This window comes from Peromyscus leucopus, chromosome 9 (genome assembly GCF_004664715.2).
Source record: "Peromyscus leucopus breed LL Stock chromosome 9, UCI_PerLeu_2.1, whole genome shotgun sequence".
Taxonomy (NCBI): domain Eukaryota; kingdom Metazoa; phylum Chordata; class Mammalia; order Rodentia; family Cricetidae; genus Peromyscus; species Peromyscus leucopus.
In genome coordinates, this window is record NC_051070.1 from 76236979 (window position 1) to 76257003 (window position 20025).

Here is a 20025-nt window from a genome sequence, read left to right on the forward strand (position 1 = left end):
ACTTTTGGACTTGCTGATATATTTTTCATTATTCTCTCTTCTGATGACAAATGCCTGTCATTCCTATGGAAATGATGCTCATCTGTAACTATCATGGCAGTAAAATCTCTCTAAATGTGCACCGAGTTCTGAAAACGATATGCACTCATGCTTCGGACACTTGTTACAGAGCTGCTGGCACTATTTGGGGAGGCTGCGGAACTCTGGAATTTTGGGTTGTCTCCCAAAAGAAGGGATACTGGGCAGCAAACCGCGTAAAGGGGACTTAGCTAGCACAAGTAGGTCGCTGGGATTAGGCCTTTGAACGCTATCTCTGACCCCCAGATCCTTCCTTCCTTCCTCTGTCAACGGCTTCCACCACGCTGTGTTGCTACAGTGAACTGCCATGATGGACTGAAACCTCTGAAACCAGGAGCCAAATAAAAGTCCCTTAGGTCGTTCCTGTGGGGTGATTTGGTCACAGAGATACAAAGTAACTAATGTACTCACTAATACACACAATTCTAGTAAGGTTTTCTAGTGCTGTTCAGGAAAGACAGAAAGAGAAGCTGAGCACTGAGAACTTAATACTAAGCAGAAGTGTTCAGATGACGGATTCAATGATTAAACAACTGCCATGGCCTGTTGGCTTTGGGATGGACACTACTGAGATGATGGGGAATGAAGAAATGACAGATATATGTACTGAAGAGCTGTGGTTGGGCTGGAGAGATGGCTCGGAGGTTAAGGGCACTGGCTGCCCTACCTGAGGTCCTGAGTTCAATTCCCAGCACCCACATGGTGGCTCACAACCATCTACAATGAGATCTGGTGCTCTCTTCTGGCCTGCAGGCATACATAATAAATAAGTCTTGAGAGAGAGAGAGAGAAGCTGGGATTAGGAGGCCTGTGTACTAGGATGGAGACTCACTGACTCATTCAGCTAAAAAGAATAAACTCAGTGAGTTTATTCTTTTTAGCTGAATGAAGAGGTGAGCTAGCCAATCTTGGTAGGGGGTTTCTGTAGGGGAGCAGTCCCAGGCGGCAGGCACCCTGGATGAGGAAACTGTTGAAGGAAACGTGACATGGCCTTGTTTATGTCATGAATGTTCATTCACACAGGTACACTAGTTCCCCACAACCAATCATCTTTTAAAGATTTATATTTAATTGTGTGTTTTGGGTGTGTGTCTTCTCTATGTGGATATGTACATATAAATGACAATGTCCACGGAGGCCAGAGGTGTTGGATTCCCTGAAGCTGGCGTTACAGATGGTTGTGAGCCACCTAACATGGGTGCTGAGGGCTGAACTCAGGTCCTTGAAAGAGTAATACATGCTCTTAACCACTAAGTCTCCTCTGCAGACCTACTGCTAACAGAAGTGGAATGCAAAGAGATCTAGATCAAACTACAGACTTTCCAATATGGCTAATCCTCGAAATACCATCAAAGTTATTTTTAAAAAACAGCAATGGTGGTTGAAAGGTGGCCCGGTGGTTAAGAACACTGTCTGTTCTTCCAGAGAATCTGGGTTCAATTTCCAGCACCCACGTAGTGGCTAACAACTGTCTGTAACTCTAGTTCCAGGGGATCTGAAACCCTCTTCTGCCTCCATGGGCAACACTTGCATGTAGTGTACAGACATATGTGTAGGCAGAACACCTATACACAAAAAATAAAAACATAAACCTTGTAAAATCTTAGTGGTGGAAAACGGTTTGAGTATCATTGATGTATCCCAAACTTTAAGAACTACATGGATTTAAATTTCCAGAAAAATTAAAAGAAAGAAAATTGTATCTCAAAACTTGGAAAACAAGCCAGGTTCTTTCTGAGACAGCTTCAGAGTTGTTCCAGACAAAGCACCAAAGACAGAGCAGTGGGCTGCAGGGCCACGGGAGGACTCACCGACAGAGCAGTGGGCCGCAGGGCCACGGGAGTGCTCACTGACAGAGCAGTGGGCCGCAGGGCCACGGGAGTGCTCACTGACAGAGCAGTGGGCCGCAGGGCCACGGGAGGGCTCACTGACAGAACAGTGGGCCGCAGGGCCACGGGAGGACTCACCGACAGAGCAGTGGGCCGCAGAGCCACGGGAGTGCTCACTGACAGAGCAGTGGGCTGCAGAGCCACGGGAGGACTCACTGACAGAACAGTGGGCTGCAGAGCCACGGGAGGACTCACCGACAGAACAGTGGGCTGCAGAGCCACGGGAGGACTCACCGACAGAACAGTGGGCTGCAGAGCCACGGGAGGACTCACTGACAGAACAGTGGGCTGCAGAGCCATGGGAGGACTCACTGACAGAGCAGTGGGCTGCAGAGCCACGGGAGGGCTCACTGACAGAGCAGTGGGCCGCAGGGCCACGGGAGTGCTCACTGACAGAACAGTGGGCTGCAGAGCCACGGGAGGGCTCACTGACAGAACAGTGGGCTGCAGAGCCACAGGAGTGCTCACTGACAGAGCAGTGGGCTGCAGGGCCACGGGAGGACTCACTAACAGAGCAGTGGGCTGCAGGGCCACGGGAGGGCTCACTGACAGAGCAGTGGGCCGCAGAGCCACGGGAGGACTCACTAACAGAGCAGTGGGCTGCAGAGCCACGGGAGGACTCACTGACAGAGCAGTGGGCTGCAGAGCCACGGGAGGGCTCACTGACAGAACAGTGGGCTGCAGAGCCACGGGAGGACTCACCGACAGAACAGTGGGCTGCAGGGCCACAGGAGGGCTCACTGACAGAGCAGTGGGCCGCAGAGCCACGGGAGGGCTCACTGACAGAGCAGTGGGCCGCAGGGCCACGGGAGGGTTCACTGACAGAGCAGTGGGCTGCAGAGCCACGGGAAGGCTCACTGACAGAGCAGTGGGCTGGAGAGCCACAGGAGGACTCACCGACAGAGCAGTGGGCTGCAGGGCCTCACTGACAGAGCAGTGGGCTGCAGAGCCACGGGAGGACTCACCGACAGAGCAGTGGGCTGCAGGGCCACGGGAGGACTCACCGACAGAGCAGTGGGCTGCAGGGCCACGGGAGGACTCACCGACAGAGCAGTGGGCTGCAGAGCCACGGGAGGACTCACTAACAGAACAGTGGGCTGCAGGGCCACGGGAGTGCTCACCGACAGAACAGTGGACTGCAGGGCCACGGGAGGACTCACTGACAGAACAGTGGGCCGCAGGGCCACGGGAGGACTCACTGACAGAACAGTGGGCCGCAGAGCCACGGGAGGGCTCACCGACAGAACAGTGGGCTGCAGGGCCACGGGAGGACTCACCGACAGAGCAGTGGGCTGCAGGGCCACGGGAGGGTTCACTGACAGAGCAGTGGGCTGCAGGGCCACGGGAGGACTCACCGACAGAGCAGTGGGCTGCAGGGCCACAGGAGGACTCACTGACAGAGCAGTGGGCTGCAGGGCCACGGGAGGACTCACTGACAGAGCAGTGGGCCGCAGAGCCACGGGAGTGCTCACTGACAGAGCAGTGGGCTGCAGGGCCACAGGAGTGCTCACTGACAGAGCAGTGGGCTGCAGGGCCACGGGAGGACTCACCGACAGAACAGTGGGCTGCAGGGCCACGGGAGGACTCACTGACAGAGCAGTGGGCTGCAGAGCCACGGGAGGACTCACTGACAGAGCAGTGGGCTGCAGAGCCACGGGAGGACTCACTGACAGAGCAGTGGGCTGCAGAGCCACGGGAGGGCTCACTGACAGAGCAGTGGGCCGCAGAGCCACGGGAGGACTCACTGACAGAGCAGTGGGCCGCAGAGCCACGGGAGTGCTCACTGACAGAGCAGTGGGCTGCAGGGCCACGGGAGGGTTCACTGACAGAGCAGTGGGCTGCAGGGCCACGGGAGTGCTCACTGACAGAGCAGTGGGCTGCAGGGCCACGGGAGGGTTCACTGACAGAGCAGTGGGCTGCAGGGCCACGGGAGTGCTCACTGACAGAGCAGTGGGCTGCAGGGCCACGGGAGGGTTCACTGACAGAGCAGTGGGCCGCAGAGCCACGGGAGGGCTCACTGACAGAGCAGTGGGCTGCAGAGCCATGGGAGTGCTCACTGACAGAGCAGTGGGCTGCAGGGCCACGGGAGGGCTCACTGACAGAACAGTGGGCTGCAGAGCCACGGGAGGACTCACCGACAGAGCAGTGGGCTGCAGGGCCACGGGAGGACTCACTGACAGAGCAGTGGGCTGCAGAGCCACGGGAGGACTCACTGACAGAGCAGTGGGCTGCAGAGCCACGGGAGGACTCACTGACAGAGCAGTGGGCTGCAGAGCCACGGGAGGACTCACCGACAGAGCAGTGGGCTGCAGGGCCACGGGAGGACTCACTGACAGAGCAGTGGGCTGCAGAGCCACGGGAGGGCTCACTGACAGAGCAGTGGGCTGCAGGGCCACGGGAGGGCTCACTGACAGAACAGTGGGCTGCAGAGCCACGGGAGGACTCACCGACAGAGCAGTGGGCTGCAGGGCCACGGGAGGACTCACTGACAGAGCAGTGGGCTGCAGAGCCACGGGAGGACTCACTGACAGAGCAGTGGGCTGCAGGGCCACGGGAGGGCTCACAGAAGATGCTTCTGGTGAGAGATCTGGGACCAGAGACACTCATTCAACACTCAGAAGCAGAAGTTATAAGTGATTCTAAGACTCGGAACAGAAGAGACGTGGAGGCTCCAGCTCAGCTCTTTTCACTCGTGTTAGTGCAAATAGATGAAAAATGGGTAACACTGGAGAATAAAGTGTAATAATAGCTTCAACAATCTGAGGAAAATATTTTCACCTCAGCATTATTATTAATTAAGCATGGGGCCAAAATAAAATTGTTTGGGGAATAAAAAGGCAAGTTTAAAATTCATTCCTTCCATAGAAAAATTTCTTAAAACAGTTGGCCAACAAAGAAGGAGCCTAAGCTCCCAGGCTACACAACAATTATGGCAATCACGTGGAACCAGAAAGAGTAAGAAATGAAACGGCAAACTCCTAGACTTTTTCCTTCTTAATTAGTTCAAATCATACTATTTGACTTACAGAGGATTGCATGTATTTAATTACAACATTATCTGAACACCCTGTTGTTTTAATTTGTTTAGACTTTTGAAATGTACATGTGTATGAGTGTTTTGCGTGTGTGTATGTGCTCTCAAAAGTCTCCCTGAACTGGAGTTATGGATGGTTGTGGGCTATGGGTGCTGAATCTGGGTCCTCTGCAAGAGTAACAAGTGCCTTAATCCCTGAGACATCAGAGCTGGAGAGATGGCTCAGAGGTTATGAGCACTGGCTGTTCTTCCAGAGGTCCTGAGTTCAATTCCCAGCAACCACATGGTGGCTCACAACCATCTATAATGAGATCTGGTGCCCTCTTCTGGTGTGCAGGCAGAACACTGTATACATAATAAATAAATAAATCTTTAAAAAAATCACTGAGCCATTTCTCCAGTCCCTAGTGTTTTATATATATAACATATATGTATATTCTTAGCATAATTTGCATTGCCTGTGAAGCCTGCTAACATGGGGATAATATTTATTGTAAGTGTTTGTGTTTGAGGGAGGGATTGTGGGGACAGGACCCAGGGCCTTGTACATACTCAGCGAGCATGCTCCCTCTCAGCCAGCAGATACTATTTATTTAATTAATTAATTAATTTGTAAATTATATATATATAAATAATTTTATATACGTGAGTGTTTTTTACCACACACACATGTGTGTATCTATCTCTATATAGATACATATGTTTACACATACACACATGTACATATGTGCCTTGTCACCATGTGCAAGCCTGGGGTACACAGAAATCAGAAAGGGACACCCTATAACTGGAGTCACAGTTGACTGGGAGCCACAACATGGGTTCTGGGAATTGAACCTGGGACCTCAGCAAAAGCAAGAAGTGCTCCAAACCACTGACCAGCTCTTCAGCCTCCAAACCCTGGTTTAATCTGAATCAAAGCACAGAAAATTTAATAATTAAAGAACAGTGTGTATACGTCATAAACTTTGACAATATAAAAATTATGTAGCAGGGTAAAAATCTCAGTCAATAAACTCAAGTGTGAGAAATACCTCTTTTTTTCTACACTTCAACTTAAAAGCCTGCTTCTGGGGCCGGTGAGATGGCCCAGCAAGATAAGGCACTAGCCACCAAGCCTGAGGACCTGGATTCTATCCCTGGAGCCCACATGTTGGAAAGAGAGAACCTGCTCTGACCTCCACACACAAGCTGTGGCACACACAACGGACACACACCCATACACCAAAATAATAAAATAAACGTAATCAAAAGTTTAACCAAGCCTGCTTCTGGGACAACCTCCCTTTCTTTTCCTCTCCCTCTAGTACTGCTAAATAAGAAACGAACTGCAGATGGTCTGGGATTTCCTTGATCTCTCAGGGTCCGGTCATGACACACAGTTGCCAAAGCACTAGCGAGCAGGGAGACCCTTCCACCATGAGTAATCTTTGCAGTCAGGTACCCAAGAGTCTCCATGAATGATCGCAGGGCTCCGCTCCTGCCTCTGGGCCCAGTGAGTGGCGTGAGTCTTTCTGAAGTCAGAAAGCCTGTGCAAGCATCCTACCTTCTCCAAGATTTGCCACCTCTGTCTCTTCTGAGGCTTGCCCTTGCCTCAGGATACCAAGATGGAGCAGTATCTGAGGAGAATACACGCTTGGCCACTGCCCCAACCCTTACCCAATCTCTGCAGAGAAGGCCCTGCCAGCTTCCCGCTTCTCTGTTTCCATGGGGCTACCCTTAAGCCCTGAACGTCTCACTGAGTTAGGTTTGCAGCAAATGAAATTTTACCAGCTAACCATACTTTCATCCCTGTATTATACCTAAGGTGAGAACATTTGGAGCGTGATATTTTCTTGAGTGGGGAAATGGTAAAGGGAAATATAAATTAGAAGAAATATGAACTAATACCATAAATATTTTAAATATTCAGACACCGTGGTGTTGTAACCGTGATGGTTAATCCTCATTCTAAACCTGACTACATCAAGACAGGCCTGGTTGGCCTGGGTGGCTCACCTAGGAAGATTGCCAAAGAATTCAGAGCCAGCCTGAGCTACACAGTGAGTTCTAGACCAGCTTGGGCTACAGAGTTAAAAAGTGAGACCCTGTCCCACCAACCACCCCCACCCCGCAAAAAAAGGAAGGAAATGAAGGAGAGAGCAGAAAGAAAGAAGAAATAATTCCTAGAGCCTAGGGTCGGCAAGTTGGCTCTAGGGGTAAAGATGCCTGCTACCAAGCCTGATGACCTGAGTTCAATCCCCAGAGCCTCCATGAAAGAAGACAAGCACAAATTCCTGGAAGTTGTTCTCTGACCTCCTCATCCACGCACATATACACTCACCAAAATAAATATATAAATAGGGTTTAAGAGATCTTATTCATTCTATAAGTTCTGTTCCTCTAGAGAACTCTATTATTTAAAGCCAATGAATCAACCACCAGAGTACTTTTAAAAACTAATAAAAAAAATACCAGTAATAAAAACACAGAGGAGGTGGGCACTATAGTGCATACCTAGACCCCAGCATTCAACAGACAGAAGCAGGAGGCTCATGAACTCCAGGGTAGCTTGGGCTATACCGTGAAACTCTGCTTAAAAAACAAACAAGTAAATAAAATATGCATCCAGAAGTGGGGGGATAGATAGATCATACTAAAATCTTAAGTGTTCTTTGAAGAAAATCAGCTGACTCTATGTGAATCTGACACAACTTGAAGAGCAGAAATATATTAAACTAAAAGCAGAAATTATCACCGTCAGTTATTTATGGAAATGAATTACAGACTGGAAGAGAGTCGGGCAAAGTAGGGAGATTGAATTTTTCCATATTAGGCTTGTTTTATTCTAATTTTTACATTATCTGAATGGAAACACTTTAACAAAATTAGATCAATTAAAAATAAATAAGGCTCTTTTTAACACATGGCCTCATTAATATTTATAAGATATAGTTAATGAAGAACTCATTAAAATATGCCCATGGGCACTAGGTTTTCACGGTTAAAATTCACTGCTAAATCTCTTCCTGTATCATAAACAACTGCTAAAAATATTCAGGAAAAACTCCTGGGGTCAGTAAGGTGGCTCAGTGGTTAGAGGCACTTGTTCAAGCCTTAGAAACCAGAGTGGGAGAAAACTGATTCCTGTAATTGTCTGTCCCTTGCCCTCCATGTGTGCGCCGTGGTGTGTTTGCAACCAAACACACAAAGAATAAGCAAATAAAGTATACAGAAAGGAAAAAACTCCTTGCCTTTCTACAAATGAACTATTTCCTCCAAAATAAAAACAAGTTACAACTATAACTTGTTTATAACATAACAAAAATTAACAAGAGTCACAGAACAGCTTCAGTGAGCATGCAGTCTTCTGGAAAAGAAAACCAGTTAGTCAAAAGGCAATCAGGTTATGTGATCCAGTTGAACTGCTTTTATTACATTTGTAATGGACCCTCAGACCTTCATAGGCTCCCAGACCTTGGCACAACTGACGCCATGATGGAAGTGCAGGTCAGGCCGTGTAGACACTCAGCATGTAGACAGCACTACTAGCCAAACACGAAAACAAAGACTTAATCCATCAAAATACATAGTTCTGGGCAAGACTCTAAATGTACTAACCTTGCTTTTTGGCTCCTATAGTTCCTCTTCTGGCTAACTGTTCTTGTTCACTGAAGTATGTCAACCCAGGATATGTCTTTTGTGCTTAAAAGCTCACCCTGAGAAAGGCTCGGGGTTACACTGGGACCCCGAACACCCAGTGCAGTCCCCGCCAGCTGATAAAGACTGTCTATTGGTTTAAACCCATGTCCGAGTAGTCATCTCTGGTGGATACCCCACAACACATTTTTATTCATTTCGTGTGTGTGTGTGTGTGTGTGTGTGTGTGTGTGTGTGTTTATTATGTGGTGTAGAAATGTGGGTGCATGCATGCTTTGGTACATATGTGGAAGTCTGAGAACTGTAGGGGGCATGGAGGTCTTTTGTGCTCACATGGACTGGAGGAACCTGGAATGTTAAGCACACAGGGTTTTTCCTTCAAGGAAAGGAATCCCAAACCTATCTTCTGCCTGGAAGGCTGGAGCAAATGCACGTTCTAGCCTGGTGACCATTGTGAAATATGTGTGGCTGGAGACTTTCCCCGAATGGGACCTTCCTCCAGGTTCATCCTCGTAAACTTGTTTCTATACAAGCTATCTTTATGTCTATCTTTATGGAAGGTGTCACGTGTGATTCAGCTTACTCTGTTCCTCAAAGAGATTTAGATATGCTTTGTTGTGCCCGTGGGATTGAGTTAATCATCACAAGAATAAATTTTTACCAGATTGTGCTGTATTTAAATACCTAAAATAAACAACTTCTGAAGTTTCAAGTAGTTCAAGACCAGTCTCCATTTGGCCAGTTGGAAGCCAGTTTGGGTTACAGGACAATGGCCACAAAAGTATCCTGACTCTGAGTAAAAGAAAGTATAAGGCTGGGCGGTGGTGGCGCACACCTTTAATCCCAGCACTTGGGAGGCAGAGCCAGGCGGATCTTTGTGAGTTCGAGGCCAGCCTGGTCTACAAAGCTAGATCCAGGAAAGGCACAAAGCTACACAGAGAAACCCTGTCTCAAACCCCGGCCCCCAAAAAAGTATAAGATATTGTAGTCATTAAGGTCCTCACAGGATAAAATCCTTAAGAAAGTGGGTTAGTTCCTTCAGCTCTCACTCATTTTTCTCCTTTGTAAAAAGTATACTTATCCACTGAACACTGTGTTAGATATTTTTTCATCACTGTGGCCAAATTCCTGACAAAAAGCAACAAAGGCAGGCAAGGTTTACTCGGCTCACATCTGAGGGATGCAGTCCATCTCGCTAAGGCAGTGCAGCAGTGAGCAGAGCGTCCAGAGCAGTGAGCAGAGCGTCCAGAGGCTGCTTGCTCACTTCTCAGTGGATCAGGATCAGAGAGGTCAACAGGAAGCTGGGCTGGGCTATAATCCTCAAGGCCCACCCTCAGGACCTCCCTCCTCCAGACAAATCCCGCCTCCCAAAGTCTCCCCAAAGTTAGCACCATCAGTTAACTGACTTCCACAAGCACACCATGGCACATGCACACACACACACACACACACACACACACACACACACACACACACACATTGTAACACACTCACACTAACACAACACTGTGTGTGTGTGTGTGTGTGTGTGTGTGTGTGTGTGTGTGTGTGTGTGTAAGACCATGTACGCATGTGTGTTTGCAGGTGCTCTGGAGGCCAGAAGAAAGTGTTGGATCTCTTGAAGCTAGAGTTAAAAGTCTTCGAGAACCACTTGATATGGGTGCTGAGATTCAAACTCCAGTCCCATGGTAGAGCAGCAAGCGCTCTTAACTAATGAGTCATTATTTCAGGGCCTCCTATAAGTTTTGATTAACATTATTTTCATTTTCACTTAGTGATTGTTTTAAAGCCCTGGTTTCTGGGTCGTCCCCACCCAGCCCGCCACTGATGTAATAATCCAATCAAACTGAATTAATAAATCCAGGTTTAATGAGCAAAGCAATCCTGGGTGACCTTGGGAAGTCAGGGGAAGAGTCAGAGAGGAAGAGTCACAGAAGGGTCACAGAGGAAGGGTCACATGGCAAATATGACTAGCAGGCCTTAAGTACCCTGGAGGTATGGTCTTGAGCAGCCCCAGGGAGGAGCTGGTTTTGGGTGGGCTTTGAGGGGGAGAGGGTCTGGAATAGGAGGGCAGCTCTAGGGGGAGAGTTTTGAGGAGGCAGGTTTGGGGAGAGAGAGAGATGGGGGAGGAAAATTGAGGTGGAGCTTCCACCAGAACATTCCAGACTCTTTGGGTACACGGGTGCCAGGGGTTGAGGTGGAGTTCCCACCAGAACACTTAGCTTTAGGCTTTTTAAATTTTCCGTTGTAATTTCTTCTTCAACCTGTTTCTTTTTGTTTGTTTGTTTTTTCGGTTTATTACTCCGTGTAACAGTCCTGACTGTTCTGGAACTCACTTTGTAGACCAGGCTAGCCTTGAACTCACAGAGATCTGCCTGCCTCTGCCTCCCAAGTGCTGGGATTAAAGGTGTGTGCCACCACCACCCAGCTCAACCTATTTCTTAACAGTCTTAAATTTATCTTTTTGTTCTTGGTTTCTGATTTAATTGGAGATCTGCTCTCTGAAGCTTCGTGGTGCCTTTTGTCATGGTCTAGTGTGTGATCATTTGTAACTGTCATGTGTATTGTGAGTGCTGATGGAAAATGCATTTTCTCCTTGTTTTATGTTTCTGTTCAAGTATGTTAATTATCAAGTTAATATTTGCTTGTCTACTTGCCAAAGTTTTTCCCGCTGAGCTTATGAGGCATATGTTAAATCTACTGTGGTTTGAATGTGGTTGAAACGTGTGGTTTTAGAATGGGTCTGGAAAGACCACTCATCAGTGAAAAGCACCTGAGGACATGAGTTCGATTCTCAGCACCCACACAGTGGCATACACCCATCTGTAACCACATTTCCAGGAGATCTAATACCCTCTTCTCACATCCATGGGCACCAGGCATGTACATGGTATACAGACCTGCATGCAGCCAAAACACCCAAATATGTAATCTTGTTTTGTTAATTTTAAAAGATGGAAAGCTAAGAGGTCACTGAGGTCATTTCCTTGGAAGCCATTAGTGTGACTCTCCAGGCTCTATCACTGGTCAGGCTGTCTCTGACTTCCTGTGGTACCCTGTGATCTCTTCTTTTTATAGCATGCCCATCATGATGCCACCAGACAAGAGGTACAGCCTCCAGGGGTTCTAGCCAGAGTCTGTGCCCTAATGTTTGGACTTTCTGTCTTCAGAGTGGAATGATAACAAACCTTTATAAACTTCCTACCCATCTTTGGAAAGTGCATTATAGTATTAGAAATAGAAAGTAAACAATACACTCTTTCACAATTGGGGTGGTTTGAAAGAAAATGGCCCCCCAAAGAGAGTGGCACTACTAGGAGGTGTGGCCTTGTTGGAGGAAGTGTGTCACTGTGGAGTCGGGGTTTGAGGTCTCACATGTGCTCAAGCCACGCCCAGTGTTATATGTGCAAGATGTAGAACTGCCAGCTCCTCCTCCAGCACCATGTCTGCCTGCACGCCGCCACATCCCATCATGACGATAATGGACTAAACCTCTGAAACTGTAAGCCACTCCATTAAATGTTTTGCTGTGGTCATGGTGTCTCTTCACAGCAATAGAAACTCTAATTAGGATAACAATGATGGCAGAATCTCTCAATTTTTTTTCTCTATAACTCTAACATTTTTTTTGGTTCCATCTCTTGTCAATTATTTTAATAGATATATCCGTGTTACAAAGTGTCCAGCCTTGGCAAACCAGAACTTTTTGTCATTGTACCAAGACCCCTTTCATCTCTAACAAATGCTTTGTCTGTTTGATTTGAGACAATGTCTCCTAGCTCAGGATGGGTTCAAACTCAAGATCCTCCTGCCAAAGCCTCCTCCTTAGCTCTGAGTATAGTCTAGCACCGCTGCACACCTCTGCCCAGGCGTCCTTTGGTTATTTGTCTGTGATTCTACTACCCTCCTCCAGACTCTTTATATCAATGGGATTTGAGAATATATCTTGTAAACAGCAAATATCTAGGTTTTTAAGTAAAATCTACCCACAGATTGCTAGTTTACTAGCATTTGTAGTTACCATCTTTATTTATAGATTTGAAATGGCTTCTATTCTCTTCATTTGTCATCTCAAGGACTAGAGAGATGTCCCAGAAGTTAGGACCACCCACTGATTTTGCAGAAGAAGCTGGGTTCAGTTCCCAGGCCCCACATGGTGGCTCATCCATCTGTGACTCCAGTTCAAGGGGATCTGGCGCCCTCTTCTGGCCCCTGACAGCACTTAGCATGCACATGGTACACATACATGCAGGCAAAACACCCATACACATAAAATAAATAAATATTTAATTTGTAATTGTAGTTGGTCCAACATTTTCTATATATTTTTCTTTATCTTTGGGGTACTAAGAATTAAATCCAGGGTCTTGTACCTGCCAGGAAAAAGCTATACCAGATGAGCTCTATCTCCAGCTGTGTTTGCAATTTTATTTTATTTTTTTAAATTAGATATATGTAAAGTATCTGTCCTGGTTGTTTTGTTGTTGTTGTTATTTATTTGTTTCTATCAACTTGACAGAAGTTAGAATTGTCTGGGAAGGGAAACCTCACTTGAGATAAATCCTCCATCAGATTGCTTGTAGGCAAGTCTGCAGGGCATTTCCTTAGTGTGGGAGTGCCTACTCTCTGTGGCCGGTGCTACTCCTGGGCTGGTGGTCCTGGGATGTGTGAGGATGTGACCAAAGGGAGCAGGGGGAGCAAGCCAGGAAGCAGAGCTCCTCCGTGGGTTTTGCTTCAGTTCCTGCCTCTAGGCTCCTGCCCAGGCTTCCCTCGAGGGACGGACGGCGACCAGGTAAACCCAGTGAACCCTCTCCTCTCCACCTTACTTTCGGTCACTGTTTTATCACAGCAATAGAAACTCAACCAAGACAGCTCCCAATTAATATTTTTTTCTTTTTACTATTTTGTAAGAAACAGCACCTCATTATGTGGCTCAGGCTGGTCTTGAACTAGGGATTCTCCTGCCTCTGCCTCCAGATTGCTGGGATGACGAGTATTAGCCACCAACCTAGCTGTGGAGAGTTGAGTGAGAAAGGCCCCCATATGCTCATATATTAAAATTATTAGATTTGTATTAAAAAGCTTACATAATAAAAGTCTTAGCTACCCAGGATTGGAACTGTTTGAGAGGATTAGAAGAATTAGGAGGTGCAGCCTTGTTGGAAGAAGTGTGTCACTGGAGGTGGGCTTTGAATATGCTCATTTTGAGGGCTGGAAAGACGGCTCAGTGGTTAAGACCACTGGCTGCTCTTCCAGGGGACCTGGGTTCAATTCCCAGCACCTACATGGCAGCTCACAACTGTCTGTAATTACTATTCCAGGAGATCTGACACCTTCACACAAATGCACATAAAATAAATTTTTTTAAAAAAGAAGAATATGCTCGTTTTGTTCATACAAGCATTCCTTACAATACCCCGCTAATGTAAAAGTTAAACAGACATCTCACCAAGTAGAGAACTTGGGCAAGGAGTGCTGCAGGCTTTCGCTGGGGAATCTTCCCTGGTGAGGATGCTTTGAGAGGTTTGCTGGCTCGACCCACATCAGCCATGAAGATTTTCAGGGTTGGCAGGCTGGGGGGATGGTACAAATGGAGGTCCAGCAGGTCATTGAGAGCAGAGTGGCATCAACAGGCAGTTAATTGTGAGCCCAAGGACTGTGGCAGATATGGTTCCATGGCCACTGCCACCAGGGCCACACACAGGGGCCAATCTCTAGTCCTCTCACCCAGGGGTATCCATGCAGAGGGTAGAGAAGCTATGTCTCAGGAGTACTCCAGTGAGATCCTAAAGACCATTCCCAAAGATCCAGTTTCTGTATCATTTATATCACTGAATGGTAGATTTGTGTTTTTGGAGCTCATGAGTTGGTGGTGGTTCACTAACATATCAAGGCCACCTTTGGGTTCGGTCTAGGCATGTCTAGGCCTGCCTTGGGTTTGGCTCCTACCTGAGCTACCATGTGGCTGGGTTTACCAACATACCAGAGCTTGGTTCTGAGGCCCAGCTCTGATCAGAGCTACCTGGTGACAAGCTCCTGTCTTTTTCTTTTTTTTCAAAATTGTTTCTTTATTTTTTTTTTAAATTTTATTTTACAATACCATTCAGTTCTACATATCAGCCACGGGTTCCCCTATTCTCCCCCCTCCCACCCCCTCCCCTCACCCCCAGCCTACCCCCCATTCCCACCTCCTCCAGGACAAGTCCTCCCCTGAGGACTGCGATCAACCTGGTACACTCAGTCCAGGCAGGTCCAGTCCCTTCCTCCCAGACTGAGCCAAGTGTCCCTGCATAAGCTCCAGGTTTCAAACAGCCAACTCATGCAATGAGCACAGGACTTGGTCACACTGCTTAGTTGCCTCCCAAACTGATCAAGCCAATCAACTGTCACACCTATTCAGAGGGCCTGATCCAGCTGGGGCCCTTCAGCCTTTGGTTCATAGTTCATGTGTTTCCATTCATTTGGCTATTTTTTTCAATAATTGAGTAAAACTGAAATTTATTATAAGCCACAGTCGTCCTGGGGACCTCCATGCATATATATATATATATATATATATATATATATATATATATATATATATATATATATCCTCCATGGTTCTATGGGTTGTGGTCTGATTATTCTTTATTTTATATCTAGAACCCACTTATGAGTGAGTACATACCATGACTGTCTTTCTGGGTTTGGGTTACCTCACTCAGGATGATTTTTTTCTAGTTCCATCCATTTGCCTGCAAATTTCATGCTTTCTTGTTTTTCTCTGCTGAGTAGTACTCCATTGTGTATATGTACCACATTTTTTTCATCCATTCTTCCGTTGACGGGCATCTAGGTTGTTTCCAGGTTCTGGCTATTACAAATAGTGCTGCTATGAACATAGCTGAAGCTCCTATCTTATAGGCATTATATTATTCCAAATCACACAGAATGGATTTTAAGTTACACAAAATGGTTTCACTCACGCTCCTAACAGTTTTGTTTGGATATAGATAGGATCATGCTCTGTGGCCTTGGCTTGTCTGGAACTCACAGATCTCCAGTGAAACCTGCCAGTCTGGACTCAGCCTTTAAAAACAGAACTTATTTATTAAATGTTCTAAGACTTTGTTTTCTGCACGTGAGCGTTTTGCCTGACTATGTATCTGCCTCACATTTGTGCCCACAGAGGTCAGAAGATGATGGATCCTCAGGAATTGGAGTAACAGTTGGTTGTAAGCCACCATGTAGAACTGAACCTGGGTCCTTTGCAAGAGCAAAAAAGCTCTCTCAATTGCTAAGCCAACCCGCCAGCCATTGTCTCAGCAATTTTTTTTTTTTTAAGTTTTTTGAGACAGGGTTTCTCTGTGTAGCTTTGCGCCTGTCCTGGAACTCACTCTGTAGCCCACCCAGGCTGGCCCTGAACTCACAGAGATCCTCCAGGCTCTGCCTCCCGAGCGCTGGGATTAAAGGCGTGCGCCAGCACCGCCCGGCAAAGAAAAAAAAATCTTTTAAAATGAAAGGAGATGAGAATAAACGACCTGCAGAGGCGAGAAGGAAAGCTCCTCCGCTGGCCTCGCCCTCCCGTCCACTCTAGCGGGGCAGACGCTCCCCGCCAGCCTGTTTACCGCGCCGTCACCGCCTCCTAGTCCTTCGCCTTCCAAACAATTCAAAAGTCGCACAGAACCGACCTATCGCAAGCCTCGCCCGAGGGGAAGGGGCGGGAGCTTCCGGAAGTGTTGGCCAAGGTCCCTCCAATCAGCGACCCGCCGCGGGAAGTTTCAGTTCAGGGCCGGCTCGAGGCGCTCCCACTGCGCGTCTGCGGAGGTTTCTCTGTTGCGGGATTGTCGGGGATCGTGCCCAGAAGCGGCTTCAGGTAAGTAGGATCTAGAGATCAAGGTCCTCCTTCGCCGCATACCGGCTTGAGAATGGCCTAGGCTGAAATGTTTGCGTGGTCCAGGAAGATGGCTCAGCAGCTAGGAGCGCTTGCTGCTTTTGCAGAGGTTCACGTCACTCCCAGCAACTCACATTAGACATCTTTAGCCTGTAGCCAGCGTCAAGAGAGCCGACACCCTCTTTTGGACATTAATATGCAGATACACACACACACACACACACACAGAGAGAGAGAGAGAGAGAGAGAGAGAGAGAGAGAGAGAGAGAGAGAGAGAGAGAGAGAGAGAGAGAGAGAGTGTGTCTTCGAGAAATTAAAAAGCGGCATGAAAATTATGCATGTTGTCCTAGAGAATTAACAAAGTGTTGGAGATAAGAATCTATCTGACTTGTAAGCTGACTTGTAAGCCTCTCAAAAGAGCCCAGAAGTGGCAGCGGCCTTCGCTTTTCATGAAGACTCTTGTCATTTGTTACCTCCTCTAGTTATTAAGTTGAAAATCTTAAAAGCTAGAACTTACGGTGTTTTAAAATACAGGGGAGTAGGGTGAGAGCCCACGCGAGGGGGCTGGCGTGAGAGTCACGTTTGATCATCACCACCAGTGGAAGGTACTGGCTGTTATTGTCAGTCAGCTGCTCCCCTCACTGTGGAGCGGCCCCTGTATGGTCCCTTCAGATCTTGCCTGTAGGTTCCTGCTTCGACTTCCCTGGATGGGCTGTAAGCCACGTAAACCTCTTCTCTCCTAAGTAGGTTTTAGCCAGTGTTTGATCACAACAGAAAGCGGACTAGGGATAGAAAACTTTTGGAATCAGATCTTGGTCCTTAGTGTCCTTCTCCAGTATTTTGCTCGGATACATTATTTATCAAAGATCTTTCTAGCCTGGTGGTGGCACACGCCTTTAATCCCAGCATTCAGGAGACTAGAGGCGGGGCAGATCTCTCTGAGTTCCAGGGCAGCCAGGACTACACAGAGAAACCTTGTCTTGAAAACAAAAACAAAAAGATCTTCCTAAGAAAAGGTCATTGCAAAGTATGATTTCTAAGATGGACAAAAATAATGGGGCAAACTGATGAGGTTAACAGTGTTACCAAGTTTTGCTTAAACCCTTTCTCTAGTAGTTACTTTGTGTTTGGCTTGTTTTCTGTTTCTTTCTTTTTTCTTTTTTTTGGGGTGGGGTGGGGTGGGGAGAGGATTAAAACAAGGTCTCATGTAGCTCTCTCCAGCCTTGAACACCCTGTGGAGCTAAGACTGGCCATGGCCCAGCCCTCTCGCCTCCCATCTCCCAAGTGCTGTGATTGTGGGTTTGAGATTGTGGTCTCAACCGTTTTCATAGGACGGCTTTAGCCGGGTGCTAGAATCACAAGAGTATTCATCACAGTAGGCTAGCACTGGAATGATCTCACTCTAGCCCAACCTGGCTTTGAACTCTACTGAGCCTTCTGTGTCAGAGTCCCAATAACTATTGCTAGGAGTGTGTTTGGTGTGTGTGTATACACATGCTGTGGAGGCCTGAAGTCAATGGCAGGCATCTTCCTCTATGGCTCTTGTCTGGCTGGTTTTTTGACAATTTGACACACAAACTAGAGTCAACCTTCAGTTGAGAAAATGCCCCCATAAGATCTGGCTGTAAGGCATTTTCCTAATTAGTGATTGATGGGGGGAGGACCCAGCCCATTGTGGATGGTGCCATCCCTGGGCTGGTGGTCCTGGGTTCTATAAGAAAGCAGGCAGAGCAAGCCATAGGAGCAAGCCAGTAAGCAGCACCCCTCCCATGGCCTCTGCATCTGGCTTCAGGTTCCTGCCCTGTTTGAGTTCCTGTCCTGACTTCCTTCAGTGAAGGACTATGATGTGGAAGTGTAAGCCAAATAAACCCTTTTCTCCCCAACTTGCCTTTTGTTCTTGGTGTTTTGTTGCAGCAATAGAAACCCTAACTAAGACAAGTTGGCACCAGTGAACTGGGGGGTTTGCTGTAACAGACCTGACCGTGTTTCTAGGGGGATTGTGGAAAGACCTTGGAACTTTGGGCTAGAAAAGCCATTGAGTGTTGAGAGCTCAGTGGGATATTCTGTGGGAGCTTGGGAGATAAGAATGTGGAGAGTAGTGCAGAGGACGGAGGTCTGGCCTGTGAAATTTCAGAGGGAAGTTTAAAGACTATCAGGGCTCTTTGCCATTTTGATTGAAGATTCTTTGGTTCTCGTTCGCTGGGGCTTAAGAATCAGCTGTGATTAAAAAGATACCAGAACTACTAAAGAAAAACTTTTCTTTGCTGGGATCCTCGATGCTGGTCAGCTGGAGCTGAGAAGTTAGCGATGATTAAGAAGAGACCAGCACCGTTGAGGTGAAATCTTCTGGGAAGTGTTTCCTGAGAGTCAGTGCACAGAAGCCGTGTTCCAGAGGCGACCAAAGTTGGACCTTGTGCTGACAGCAAGCAGAATTTGGTCGTGTAAGAGTCACGAAGGTAGTACTGGTTTTGAAAGCATGAAGGGGTCATGAAGAGTAGCTGAGGCTTGGCTGTGAGAAACCAGGAGAGGCCCCTGGTGAAAGTACAGTCTCAGGGGCAGTTGAAGGCCCAGGACTGAAGAAGTCATGCAGAGATGTTGAGGCTTGGCACCATGAAGAGAGCCTAGGAGAGGCTGTTGGTGAAAGTGCAGCCCAGCTGCTGCAGAAGACCCCAGAGTTTCGGAGATGCCGTTACCATGGGAAGACCACCAAGGACAGCAGCAGCAGTGGAGTGGAGCCAGCCCGAGCCCAGAAGACGAGCTGTGTGTGCTGCAGAGGGCAGAGCTGGAGAAGTGACCTAAGCCGGGCAGCGGTGGCGCACGCCTTTAATCCCAGCACTCGGGAGGCAGAGCCAGACCGATCTCTGTGAGTTCGAGGCCAGCCTGGTCTACAGAGTGAGATCCAGGAAAGGCGCAAAGCTACACAGAGAAACCCTGTCTCGAAAAACCAAGAAGTGACCCAAGCCCCTTGGAGGAACCCGTAAGATCATAGTGGATCCCAGGCATTGGACATTGTGTTTTTTACACTTGGAGTTTGGTTTTGCTTTGATTTGATTGTGACTGTGCCCTGGTTCTTCCCTCTTGAAGTAAGAAAGTATGTAATTTACTTTTTATTTTTACAGGAGTCCACAGCGCGAAATTCTTTGAACTTTTAAAAGAGATTTGGGATTTGTAAAGAGATTGGGTATTTTAAAGAGACTGAAATATGAATGAATTTGTAAGGGCTATGGACTTATCAAGTTATTTATGTTTTTAATGTGAGATCTTGGGGATGAACAAGAAAGGAAAGGTTGCCAGGTGATGGTGGCACATGCCTTTAAACCCCGCACTCAGGAAGCAGAGTCAGAGGCAGGCGGATCTCTGTGAGTTTGAGGCCAGCCTGGGCTACAGAGTGAGTTCCAGGAAAGGCGCAAAGCTACACAGAGAAACCTTGTCTCCAAAAAACAAAACAAAAAAAGGGAAGGTTGTGGCTTAATAGTGATGTGTGTGTTTGTCAAACTGATAAGGGGGTCTAT

The 20025-nt window shown here is 47.5% G+C and overlaps 2 protein-coding genes across 3 annotated transcripts in view; one reads left to right on the top strand and one right to left on the bottom strand.

The window, feature by feature from the left end:
• Positions 1–1823: 1823 nt before the first annotated feature.
• Positions 1824–14191, bottom strand: LOC114695960 (calphotin-like). Its single transcript, XM_028873481.1, has 3 exons — positions 14090–14191; positions 2933–4507; positions 1824–2840 (listed from the first exon to the last, which is right to left on the bottom strand). Exons 1-3 carry the CDS (start codon positions 14189–14191, stop codon positions 1824–1826), a joined length of 2694 nt encoding a protein of 897 aa, XP_028729314.1.
• A 2200-nt stretch (positions 14192–16391) lies between these two features.
• The window catches only part of Dlgap5 (DLG associated protein 5), a 34163-nt gene continuing 30529 nt past the window's right edge, over positions 16392–20025 (top strand). For both annotated transcript variants that reach the window (XM_028873518.2, XM_037208595.1), the window contains exon 1: positions 16392–16495. The gene's annotated coding sequence lies outside the window, so the exon portion shown is untranslated. The remainder of the gene's footprint in view (positions 16496–20025) is intronic.